A 13,440-nucleotide genomic window follows, 5' to 3' on the forward strand; every position below is an offset into this window, starting at 1 on the left:
TCTTAACCACTCTATCCAGCTACCTTCAGGGTATAATGGACCTGCACTCCCAGATCTCTCTGCCCATCAACTTTTCCCAAGGTTCTTCCATTCATTGTATAATTCACTCTAGAAATGCATCACCTCACATTTGTCTGGATTGAAAGCCATCTGCCACTTTTCCACCCAACTCTCCAGTCTATCTATACCCTCCTGTATTCTCTGACAGTCCCTTATGCTTTCTGCTACTCCACCAATCTTGCTGATCATACCAACAGTGCCCTCATCTAGATCATTTATGTATATTGCAAACAACAGTGGACCCAATACTGACCCCTGTTGAACACCACTGGTCACCTTTCTCCATTTCGAGAAACTCCCTTCAACCACTACTCTGTCTCCTGTTGCTCAACCAGTTCTTTATCCAACTAGCTAGAACACCCTGCACACCATGTGACTTCACTTTCTCCATTAGTCTACAATGAGGAACCTTATGAAACGCCTTACAAAAGTCCAAAGTGTGTGTGTTTATCTGTGTCTGCCTTGTCTCTGTATCTGTGTGTGTGTGTGAGTAGTGCCTCCTGGACACCCCACCAGCTCCCATAATGTAATGTTGGTGGGGGTGATAGGCGAACGGAATGTGGCTGTGCTGACTGCAGTGCAGATGAGGGACAGAGAAACGTCCCAGGTCACTGGCATTCAAAGGAGAGCTGGAGATGAGGTACTGGCTCAGACCCCAACAGGAGATGATCCTGTGGCCTCGGCAAGAGCAGATGTGTGAGATGCAATGGCCTTCAATCGCTGAGAAGGTGGAGGATGCAGTCAGTCCTGCGACTGCATGATTGCCTCCATTGGCAGGTTAGCATTGGCCACTGAAGGACAGGCCCAGCAGCCTTTAGGGATGATGCAGAGTTAGATTAGATTCCCTATGGTGTGGAAACAGGCCCTTCAGCCCAACCAGTCCACACCGACCCTCCGAATAGTAATCCACCCAGACCCATTTCCCTCTTACTAATGAACCTAGCACTATGGGCAATTTAGCATGGCAAATTCACCTGACCTGCACATCTTTGGACTGTGGGAGAAAACCGGAGCACCCGGAGGGGACCCACGCAGACACAGGGAGAATGTGCAAACTCCACACAGACAGTCACCCAAGGTGGTAATCGAACCCGGAACCCTGCTGCTGTGAGGCAGCAGTGCTAACCACTGAGCCACCATGCCGCTGTCACCTTCACTCCATTGTCCCAGACATTGGCCCTAAGGACCAAAAGTATGGAAAGAGGGGAGGGTGGTGGGGACTCTGACCCAATTCCAGGTCCCTGTCCTCACAAGCAGACAGGACAGTGCCAGGATATGCCAAGTCACAGTAGGAGATACACACAGCCCCATGGCAGATTTCACTCACTGTGAATGTGTCTTTTCCAGCAACACATTTCCAGCTCTGATCTCCAGCATCTGCAGACCTCACTTTCTCCTCATACCTTCAAGGCCAAAAGCATCTGCTATGAAGCTGGCTCCCTCTAGACTATCTGTGTACCAGGGGAGAACTGTGTATTACAGAGAGAAAAGAGAGGAGAACGAGGGCCATGATTAGCAACTATGTAAATAATTTGTGCCATTCATAAATGTTTGTTTTTCATCGAACATGCAGTTATCCATGTCCCTATGCTGGGGCCAGATGCATTGTGCCCTGTAGCTTCAATCCTTAGGCATTAAAGAGGCATAATGTTTGCTGTGTTGAGCACCAATTACATCATGTGGGTACAGAGGCAGCAGTGTATGTACATGGTAACTCACTTCCACACTTTCTCCCCCATATCCCTGACATCAACATAGCCAACTGAACAGTAGGCAGTGCATAAATTAGGCAGATTCCCAGCAGTGATGGTGTTGGGGAGATGCAACACACAGAGATGGCCAATGCTGCAGGTTGGCCAGTAAGTGCATGCCTGTGTTATCAATATATCACGTGTCAATCACCAATGTTCAATCCATGTGAATGCCCAGTGACTGGTCACACATGCAGCTGTCTCCATCACATATCGCCTCACAAATCCTGCTCAATGCAAATGCCATTGTGGCCAATGTGCTGAACATTGGAAAGTGTGCAATGTACTTCGTGGACTGAGGCAGACTTCTTTCCTGGACTGGCTGCTATAGAGACAAAGAGCTGACTGTGACCCACATCTACGTACAGCCAGATGCCTAACTGTGGCTGAAACCCAGGACTGGTGTATAAGGCCACCAATGTTCACTTAAGTTTTGTGCACACAGCCACTCCAATATTTCATGTATGGCAATCAGCAACAGCACACAGATCATGGCACTGAATTCTGGTTTCAGAAGTTGCTGCCATGTATGGGTTTTGGAGGCCAACATACAAGGTGAGAAAATGAGCGAGAAAACTGGAGGCCACCCTTCACTGATTGTGTTGGGCCCCCTGACGGACAGGTGCCCACACAGAGTTCAGTGTAGACTACTCCCACCTGGACTAGGTCCCACTGCTTAGTGCAGATGCAGGGTGTTTGGCATGAATGCTGCTGCTACATTGTACAGGTTCTAAATTGCACTGATATACAGCAAGATGTACACACCCTTGACATTTTAAAAAATGTATGTATTCTACTTTGTGAACTGCCTTTCCCTCATCAGCTCCCTTCGTTCACTCTTCAGAAAACTAACAAATTAGTTAGCCATGACTTTCCTTCAACACAACCATGTTGACTCTTGTGAACCAATCCATATTTTCCCATGTGACAACTAATTCTATCCCAATTAATTGTTTCTCCAAGTTTTCCCACCACTGAAGTTGACCTGACTGGTCTACTGTTAAAGACATTATGTTTGAAATGATATACCCTCCTGAACCACCCAAGACCAGGAAAAACTGCAAAATAATTGCCAGTGCCTCTGCAATTTCCATCACTTCCTATTGACATGATATCTGTCATAAGTGCATGCTTTCTTCTTCATCTTAATCCACATAGCTCATCATACACAGAACTGTTATTTGTCCTACATTTCCTCTTCATGGGAATATACATTGACTGTCCTCAAACTCTCTCTTTGGTAAAGGCAGTCCATTGTTCAATTATTATATTGCCACAAAACTTTGATTGCAATTAATCTGACCGACTTCCATTCTTATTCAATTGGAATTGTTTTCCTCTATTAGTTATTCATATGATAGATTGCTCCCTGTCCATTTCTATAGTCAAACTAAACTACATGGTACAATGATCACTGGTGCTTAGATATTATCTTAATGAAACTTGGTCCACATAAGAACTCAGTCTAGCAGTGCCTCATGTTACATTGATAGGAAACACACTGGAGGAGAAAATTCTCAACACACTATGAACTCTTGGCCCACTCTGTCCATTATATTTCTATGGTCTCAATCTATATTCAGATAATCTATGTTTTGTTGTAATAGGCCACTATTAGGGACCATAGATTACACAGAACAAAGTCATCATAACCCCTTCTTTTCCTTGGCCAAATAGATTCCAGACTCCTCTGCGACATTGTCTCTCTATCTAGCAATGTATTGTTTTCCTTTTCCTCTCCTTCATTTTCTGTCTTTCCTTAACACCATGCACCCAAGAATATTGAATATCCTGTCATAGAAACTAGAGGCAGAAGTAAGTCATACAGTCCTTTGAGCCTGCTCTGCCATTCAACATGACCACACTGATCTTCTTGGTCATATTTCTTCCTTCTTCCACTTTATGTCTTCAGTATATAAAGATTTATTTATCTTTTTTGAATACATTTCATGACTCATCCTTCAAAGTCTTCTGTAGCAGTGAATTCCACAGATTTACAATCCTAGGAGTGGAAAAGTATTTCCTCATCTCAGTTTCAAATGACAGACCGTATTTTCCGGAGAATTTTAACCCTGATTTTAGACTCTCCAACAATCTGTCCACCCCATTTAATTTTGTTTACATTTCAATCTCCACTCGTTATTCTGAAATCTAGTAAACACAAGCCCATTTGAACCATTATCTCTCATACAACAGCCCTGCCATCATTCCTCCACCATACTCCCTCTACAGCAAGTACAGCCTATGGCAAACATTTCTGTACTTTATTGAGTATTCCCAGTCAAGTGGGCCACCAACAGTGACTAATGGTTACCTAAGGTGACAGTAAGTATTTCCCCTGCAAATTGGATATTACCCTGATGACTCAGATGAGACAGGAACAAAATTATTGTATTTTGTATAATTCAAAGACCTACATTTCATCCTGTTGAAAATGTTGATCCAAGCCAACATGATAATATAGGTGATGCAATTGGCCTTAGTCTCTGTTTGTTGGATTGCTATACATTGACATGTGCGTGCATGTGCTTGTAGGAATGTGCCAATAGTTCCTCAGTAAACTCAAACATGGAGAACATTTGGAACTTAACAGACATCAAAAGTATGTACCTTTATGAGTGGGGAGGAGAAAATTACAGCTAAGCTGAGAACGGAAAATAAAACCAAATTCCTGCTCATTTATGTTGGTTGCAGAATATCTCTACTACGTTGCAGTATAGATTCTCTAGAGCGTGGTTTTACATAACTGTCTTGTTCTGTTTAACAGAAAAGAGACAACAAATGATTGAATTGTTCTTAACAGAGGAGTTACAATATGATTTCTCATTAATAAATGGTGTGAAGGGAGGGGTTGTACAAGATATTAGATACCAAGTAGAATTGTGCTAAATTTGCCAGCACTTACAACACAGTATTAAAATTGAGAAACTACATGATAAATTGGGAGAGTTCGAGGTCAATCAACAGAAATATCAGCTTGGTATCACTCAGCGCTGAATCACAGGAGGAGGTCATTCAGACCCTCAGGCTTTCAGTTAGATCATACTTGTTCTTTACCTGAACTCTACTGAGTCACCTTTGGATTTTAATCCCTTGATACTGTTACTTAATAAAAACATATCCATCTCAACCTTTCAGATTTCAATTAATATAATACCCACGGTCTCCTGAAGAGAATCTCCAAATTTCATCCACTTTTATGGGAAAAAGAACTTGCTGATTTCATTTATCAATAGTCTCGCTCTGCATTTAAGATTGTGCTCTCTTGCACAACACAGCCTAACCAGAGGGTCTAACCTGCATCTAAACTTTTAAATCCTTTTATCATTTTTAACAGTTTGAGCAGAATTTTACTAGGTCTGAGCTACACTGATAATGCTAGATTTATAGCAGAATAGTACAAGATGTCTGTCAAGGACTATCCTGACATCGAGACCATCTCACTACATCTTTTATGCTTTCACTGAGCAACATGGTAGGTCTCTTGTGAGGCAGCCTCAAGTTTTTTTTAAAATTTATTCTCAGGATAAGGGTATCATTGGCTAGAATAGCATTTATTATCCATCCTCAATTAGCCAGAGGGCAGTTTAGAGACAACCACATTGCTATGGGTCTGGAGTCATGTGTAGACTAGGACAGCAGATATTCTTCCCTGAAGGACATTAGTGAACCAGGTGGGTTTTTCTAACAACTGATAATGGAGTCATGATCATCATTAGACTCTAAATTCTAGGTTTTTATTGAATTCAAATTCCACCATCTGCCATGGCAGGATTCAAAATTAGCTCCAAACATTAGCTGGATTTCTGATTAACAGTCCAGCATTAATCCCAACAGGCCATCACCTCCCCTCAGATTTGCTAATTAAGTAGGGTTACAGCTTCATAAATGCTTTATTAATGCTGCAAATCACCTCATTAATGTTCAGCTTGCCACCTTACATAAAGCACCTTACATCCAGTTGTCAAAAAAAAATGCAGAATGCAAGTTAGAGTGGATACCTGGTGACTTTAACTCCCCACTGGCTCCAAAGGACTGCCATGTTGGATACCAGGCAACAACATCTCGTGGCATGCTCCATAGGCATTGGCCTCAGCCTACATCGTGAGACATTGGTAGTTAACATATGCCAACCTCTAAGAATCCTCATGACGCATCTCAGACCCACACAGGATATTGCCATACTTCAAAGCTGCACCTTGGGCTGCATCAACAAATATCATTGTTCTGCTGCTGCAAGGACACCATGCATTCATGGACTCACAGCCAGGCCATGCGCTGGACTAGGTGTATCTCTGGACTGTCAGAGCACTCACTCACTCTGAGCATACCTGGATGCTCCCAGCTTTCTTGCCTTGCATTGTCTTGTCAGGCCTTTGTGAGCTTTGCCCTGGAGCCAGAGCTACTACGTTCATGTTACTTCTGTCCTGAATTGCCATTTTGCACAGATACAAAACTAGGAAGCTTGTCATGATTGTCAGCAGTGCCCAGTCAAGGTTAATAACTTTCACTTAGGGGGACTTGGCACAGTAAGTCAAGGGCAGCCTCTGATACCAATCCAGTGGCTTGGACATGGTCACTCAGCCACTGAGTGATCAGCATCAGGATCTTCTCCATATAAAGGGTGAGAAATTAACACCTGTCTTGATATTTTCTATCCTATTGGAGGTTGTTTTCCTCCTGCAAGGAGAGAGAGGTAGGTACTGAGGAAGATGGAAGCGGGAGGCAGAGCTGTGATTTCAGGGCTTTGTCACGACTGAGAGAGCAGGTGGCACAGAGGGCATGCAGGGTTAGTAGTGTTGGGGTAAGGGTGGGTGAGGATGAGTGGGCAAGATGAGGGCAATAGTGAGAGTGGTAGAACATATGTCTTGGTGGCAGTTGGGGTAGAGTGGCTGAGACAGATTAAGTGTAAGGTATCACAGAGAGGATGGTGGCACTAGATGAAGTGGAAAAGGACATTGCCCTTCTTTCTGTATTGCTGGATTTCCTCCAGACATCTGAGACTTCACTAAGTCGGGTGGCAACTTCAGACCAGTTTGTCATGACCTGGTGACCTAGTCTCCATTGCTGGTCCTGGGGGGGGGGGGGAGAGGAAGTCCCACATTGGCACCGCCAGATCTAGCAGGAAACTCTCAGCCCCTACCTGCAAAGCAGCACCCTGACTCCCCCTGTATGCCACATATGGGCAAATGTCAAGAACTGCAATATGACAGTCCCAGGCTGACCATCTTTTAAGTGCAAGCAGATATCTGGAGAGCAGGGAGTTATTTCAGGAACGGCACTTAGTAAGATCAGGACACAATGGGACCTGAGGCATGCCATGGGGTGGGGGTGGGTTTTTCGCAAGGTGAGTTTGGTAAGAGACAGAGAGGAATCTTACTAGGCCGCATGGCAAGAATCCCTCTAAAGAAAAACTCAACACAACTCACCCTTAGCCAAAGAAATGAAAGATTCAGCTCTTTGAGTGATTACCTATCAAGCTCTCGTCTCAAAGGAATACAAGCCAGGTTCATACGACCTGTCCTCATAATATTACTGTTTCCACTTGACTTTTAATATTATCATCATTTAGTATCCTATAATCAACACCCTGGGGGTCACTATTGACCAGAAACCCAACTGGATAGAAATACCGTGGTGACAAAAGCAGGTCAGAGATGGGAAATCTGCCATAATTTTACTCCTGACTCCTCAATGGCTGCTGACAATGTACAAGGCACGAGTCAAGAATGCATGCGAATACTCTCCACTTGCCACTCCAAGTGCAGCTCCAACAGCATTTAGGAAGATTAGCTTTATCCAGAACAAAGTAACCTGCTTGATCAATGACCCTTCTGCGAATTGAAGTGTTCACACCACCATCAATATACATGGAAAAATGTGGAAACATGATGCCAAGACTTTTTTGACAGCACCTTCCAAATCTACAACCCCTACTACCTCAAAGGAAATGGCAGCACAACACCACCTGGACGTTCCTTCCCAGCACATAGTATCCTGTCATGCTTCTTCTTCACCATTGTTGGATAAAGATCCTGGAATTCCCTTCCTAATTTTACTGCGGGTGCCCTTACAACAGATAGACTAAAGTGGCCAGCCACCACCAGATTCTCAAGGGCAATTAGGGATAGGCAAAATATGTCAAGCCAAGTTGAGGAAGGTGCCATCGGCACTGAATGCTAACTCTTTCATTCCTTAGCTTATGATCAGTACCACTGGCAGGTGAATGACCTGATGATTCGAAAAGTGTGGTGCTGGTAAAGCACAGCACGTCAGGCAGCATCCGAGGAGCAGGACAGTTGATGTTTTGGGCATAAATCCTTCATCTGGACTCTCCTGCTCCGGAGTTGCTGCCTGGCCTGCTGTGCTTTTCCAGCCCCACACTTTTCGACTCTGACTCTCCAGCATTTGCAGTCTGCACTTTCTCCGAGTTGATTGACCTGATGAGGCAGGCAATTGACAGAGGGGGAAGAAAAAGTTTTTAAAATATCTCCGTAAAACTGTGAAATTACTCAGATGTGCTGGAGTTCTATTTTCAGGTATACAAGAGGATTTGGTCCAGAATGCAACATTTCCATGTTTTACTGTTTATTTCCCTTAAACTAACACAGTCGTCAACCTCAATTTTCTTTCTTTCTTTTTACCAACACCGGCATGAGTAGCAAGACCTCTGTGCCACACGACCTGAAGTCTGAATTTTAGGATTTGCAAATAGAAAACAGAGCATGGAATTTCATGCCAAGATCTTTCTTTTTATATGGTCTTGAAAATTTAAGAACAAGAGATGATTTGAGATACATCTGTACCATAGCAGTGCCGTGAATATCTCAAGTAATTATTCAGGTGCCTTCTCTCTTCATTTGAACCTTAACCATAAGTGAATTGAGATAATGCAGGCCTGGGCAGCAACTGTCCAGAACAATAGTCGAGAGGAAATAAATCCTGCTGAAATAGGTTGAGATAGAATTAAAACTGCTATCGAATTTACTCCTACCATCTTGTGTAAATCACTTTGCTGCTTTCCAGCGCACACAATCATTCATAGAAAATGCTGCAATGACTAGTTAAGGTCTGGATCACAATATCATAAGACATATTAATTGAAAAATGTATACTAATTTGCTTAGGTGTCTTTGTCTTGGAGATGGTGCTCAATAATCAAAAAACAAAATCATGAGTTCACCAGGTCCATTCAATTTCATTCACCTCACTACACTGTATATTTCTCTAGGGATCTGCTTCTCCCTACTGTGCCACACGTTCAGCTCATTCCTTTTTCTGCAGTGTAGTGCAATGTCTATGGAGGACTCCATATCAAACGTCTGCATTTCCCTTAAGGAATAGCCAACCATTTTCCTGACAGACAGGGGAGCTACTGCATTCCCCACCCATAAATTCCCAGCCCATTATTTTCCTTCCTATATCATTACTGCTATAATGCTTGTTTAAATGCTTTCCATTCTAAGTTGTGGAAGACATGTTCAAATTTGAACTGACATAAATTTGGGGCATTTAAAAGTTTCATAGCAATGTCAACTTATTTCTATTCATAATTGTGTATTATACTGATTAGCTACATGTAGTGAGTTGCCTGCATGTAAGGAGTGGCTCTCCATAGCTAAAAGGGTGAGTGCTATCATGTTAACAATTGCCTATTCAATTCCTGAAATGGGAAGATCTCTTATATTTATTGACAAAGAGCTGTTTAAGGAACATCTTACTTGCTGGGATAAATTTCTATGGCTGCAACAATGCCTATACATTTTTGCAAAACGTTTTAAACAATATTTCATAGTAACATATTGTTTGAATATGAAATCACTTGCCAGCTCTCTGCCTGATTTGCTACACACCTATTTTACAAAATTAGTCATCAGATAAAAGCATAATAGTGTAGCAACAGAGTAACATGAATGTGACTTGAAGCTTGGTTTACACAAATTATAAATCCTATTCCATCAGCTAGAAAAGAGGAGCTTCCACTTAGCACCTTCTGTATATCATTTTGCAGTGCACTGGATGCATTCTATGACTCCTGGTTACCACATTGCTTTAGTTTTGAGTGGTTTTGAGTTTTGACTTTGCAATTTACCTGTTTGATTTTGATAAACTTCCTGGAATTCAATCCAAGTAGACAAAGGTGGATCCCATAATAACAGCTGGTCAGGCAGCATCCAAGGAGCAGAAGAATCAACATTTTGGGCATAAGCCCTTCATCAGTCATTCCTGATACCTGAAATGTCGATTCTGCTGTTTCTCAGATGCTGCCTGACTGGCTGTGCTTTTCTAGCACCACACTCTTCGACTCTGATCTCCAATATCTGCAGTCCTCACTTTCTCCTGGATCTCATCATCAGCCCAGACCAATTTTAAAATAGTTAAAATAATTACAATTTGTTTTTGCTGTGTTAATTTGAGTCAGTAAGCATGTCTCAGTTTTTTTATTGGGGCTTTTCCAGTTAAACAGAGTACCTGAAACAAATGGGATTTTAATCTTGCTAAGAGGTCTCTTATGGCACAGATACAGTTTCTGCACTCTGTCTAACATGTTCATATCTTTTCTATGTGGCACATAGAACTGCATACAATACTCCAGGTAAAAGCTAACAAATGTCTTATGCAATTTCAACATTACCTCCTTGCCTTGGACTCTGTCTTGATTAGTAAGTCTGAGGATTGACTTCACTAATGCACTCTCTACTTGTCCTGCCACTTTCAATGGTCTGTGCATATATATAGCAAGATCTTTCTGCTCCTGCACCCTACTTGGAATTGTGCCCCCTGTTTTATACTTTCTTTCCATGTTCATGCTCCCAAAGTGCACCACTTCACACTTTGCTGCATTGAAACTTACCTGCCAGCTAACCAGCAACTCCACCAGGCATCTGGATGGGTATGTGATTAGGAAGGGTTTATAGAGATATGGCCCAAGTGCTGGCAAATGGGTTGGATTAGGTTAGGACATCTGGTCAGCATGCATGAGTTAGACTGAAAGATCTGTTTCTGTGCTGTACCTCTCTATGACTGTCTGACTCCACCAGCTTGTTTATGCCCTTCTAGAGTTTTCCACTGTCTTCCTCATTGTTTGCAGTTCTTCCACATTTTGTGTCATTTACAAACTTTGCAATCATCCTTTGAACACCAAGATCTAGATCACTAATATAAAATCAGGAAAGACAGGAGTTCCAATACTGATCTCTAGGGAACTCCACAACAAATCATCTTCCAGCTCAAAATATCCTTTGACTATTACTGGCTGTTAACAGGTGAAGAAACACTGGGACATGACAACAAACATAACTGTAAGTATATATACGAAAGGAATGGTTTCTACTGAAGATGGGTGCAGGTAGCATCATTCCTAATCCTGACAAAATAGAATGTAAGTGCCAGGTATTAAATTAAGAAAGTGCAGCACCATTTACAAATAATAATTAGATTGTAAATGGTAGATATACCACATTTATCATTTTTAAAAATCTAGATTTTGAAAACAAATATCCATAATGTATGTATCTAAAATAATCTGTTTTCACATATGTCTGTACATAAACACTGCAAAGCAAATTCAGGACTCATAGACCTCTGTAATGGCCAGTCAAACTTCCATTATTCCAATAAGCAAGAATTAAGAGGGGGGGAAATACACTGTTGGGGCTAATCATACATAGAGTTGCTGTTGTGAAAGTTTGTCAATTAAACAAACTGCAGTCTATTCCAGTGATTGATTAATTGAATAGCGTATCTGCTAGAACAGTTACACAAAAGATCTTTCAGACAAGCTCTTCCACCTCATGTTTTTGTTTAGACAAAAAGCGATTTGCTTACATATTGTTTCTACTTTGTTATCCTATATGCCTGAAATTTCATCATATTAAAAAAGCAGGATTGATATAGTATACAACATTATTTTTCATCATATTTACATATACATCAGACTACAATTTTTCTTTGCTATGTATTTCTGACAACTATCCTGTAGCATTCAAGTGTAAATGCATGCACTAATACGGAAGTAGTAAAAGTGTTAAATATTAATAGACACCTACCTGGAGAGAGCAGTCCAATTTTTCTTGTTTATTGACATTTTATCCCTCGGGCTGAGTTAATCCCGTGTCTAAATGAACTCGAGTGCTAGCTTCTAGGCTGCTCCATATAATTAAGCAACTCTACACGGAATGAATAAATAAGCTTTCTTCACTGTTTGTCATCTGTTGTATAATGTTCATCCAGTCAGTGAAGCGCACCTTCACCCGAGCTTGTTAATACTCTCCCCTGCTGTGGGATCACGTGGTTCTTATCACTTGTGTTGTATGCTGTACCTTACCTATTAGCTGCACCATTAAAAATATGAATCTGCAAAAACATCATGTTAATATTTCACAACTAAATCAAAACATCTGCAGATGTGAATCTCATAACAAAGATTGATGTGTGAAATGACTGGCTTCTGGGCTTATAATCGGCCCTATTGTTTTTAAAAGTTTATGTTCAAAATAATTGTGCATTGATAGAGGAAGAAATATGGCAGTGTAGAAGTAACTTCCATTTATTACTGAAAGGACGAATCTAATTATTTCGATTATTATCAAAAAATCCTGATTTTCTAAAGGTTTACGTCTTGTCATTGAAATGATGCCAGTTTTAAATATTTTAAAGCAACTGACAAGAAACTACCAAAGTACTTAAGTGGACAGAGTTAGATTCTAAAAAGGAAGCTAACAATGATTACAAAGGATTTTGTTTTCAGAATAAGGGGCTGCAGGAAGTATGAAGTTATCTTTGTTTGTTTGTTTCAAACTAATTTTTTTTTCACTAAAGATTATAACTCACAAGAGTCTGCGTTCTTAAGTGTATTTAGAACACACCCAACCTTGTGTAACTGGAATCTCTATGGATGCTGAACTATTAGGACACAGCACAGACTGGTTAGTCCCCATAATTTTTCAATTGCTAAAGCAAGTATTTTTGTTTTAACTGCCATGCAAAACAGTATGTTGGTCACGATGTCAGGATTTCATAATGCCTTGTCCATTGAGCTGGCAACAATACACAGAATTAACCCGTTCTCCTTCTGACATCCTTCTTGCATCGTTTTATGATATTAAAGCTAAGGTGCTTCGATTTAAACAGTGCTGGTTCTCTAATACATGCATTGCAATATGCGAATACCCCACACTTCATCAAATTAGTGCATCCTGCACCATGATTGGAGTTTGCGGTGCAATCCCAATTTGCACCTTTGACTCGGTAGTAACTCTGCAGGGGAAACCTAGATATGTACGTAGTTAGCATGAATTAAAGCCAGCCGACACTTCTTAAGGTCAGCCATCTATCCTTAAAGATGAGATTCATTTGGGATGCAGCAGGTGGTCAAAATATTTTGAATACTGGATTCAATTTGAATTCATTCAAAACCTTACAACACACTCACTGTCTTCCATCTTGTTTGCATGATAAGCTGGCACAGGAAAGAGATAGTTTTTTTACGCACAACAGATTCAAGAATAGAACATAGAATATAGAAAGGTACAGCACAGAAAAGGCACACGATATTGTGCCAAGGTTTAATCCTAATGTAAAATATAATAACTTAACCCATGCACCCCTCTACTCCTCTCTCCATGTG

The 13,440-nt window shown here is 41.3% G+C and overlaps 1 protein-coding gene across 6 annotated transcripts in view; it reads right to left on the bottom strand.

Moving 5' to 3' along the window:
- Positions 1-12,078, bottom strand: part of LOC122563232 (ladinin-1-like) — a 98,309-nt gene extending 86,231 nt beyond the window's left edge. For 5 of the 6 annotated variants that reach the window (XM_043716836.1, XM_043716833.1, XM_043716835.1 and 2 more), the window contains exon 1: positions 11,861-12,078. In XM_043716836.1, coding sequence (XP_043572771.1) covers positions 11,861-11,898 — 38 coding nt within the window. In that variant the 5' untranslated portion in view covers positions 11,899-12,078. Of the gene's footprint in view, positions 1-4,421; positions 4,568-11,860 lie in introns of all 6 variants that reach the window. The other variant, XM_043716837.1, reaches the window with a different exon arrangement.
- Between the last annotated feature and the right edge of the window lie 1,362 nt (positions 12,079-13,440).

This window comes from Chiloscyllium plagiosum, chromosome 26 (genome assembly GCF_004010195.1).
Source record: "Chiloscyllium plagiosum isolate BGI_BamShark_2017 chromosome 26, ASM401019v2, whole genome shotgun sequence".
Classification (NCBI taxonomy): domain Eukaryota; kingdom Metazoa; phylum Chordata; class Chondrichthyes; order Orectolobiformes; family Hemiscylliidae; genus Chiloscyllium; species Chiloscyllium plagiosum.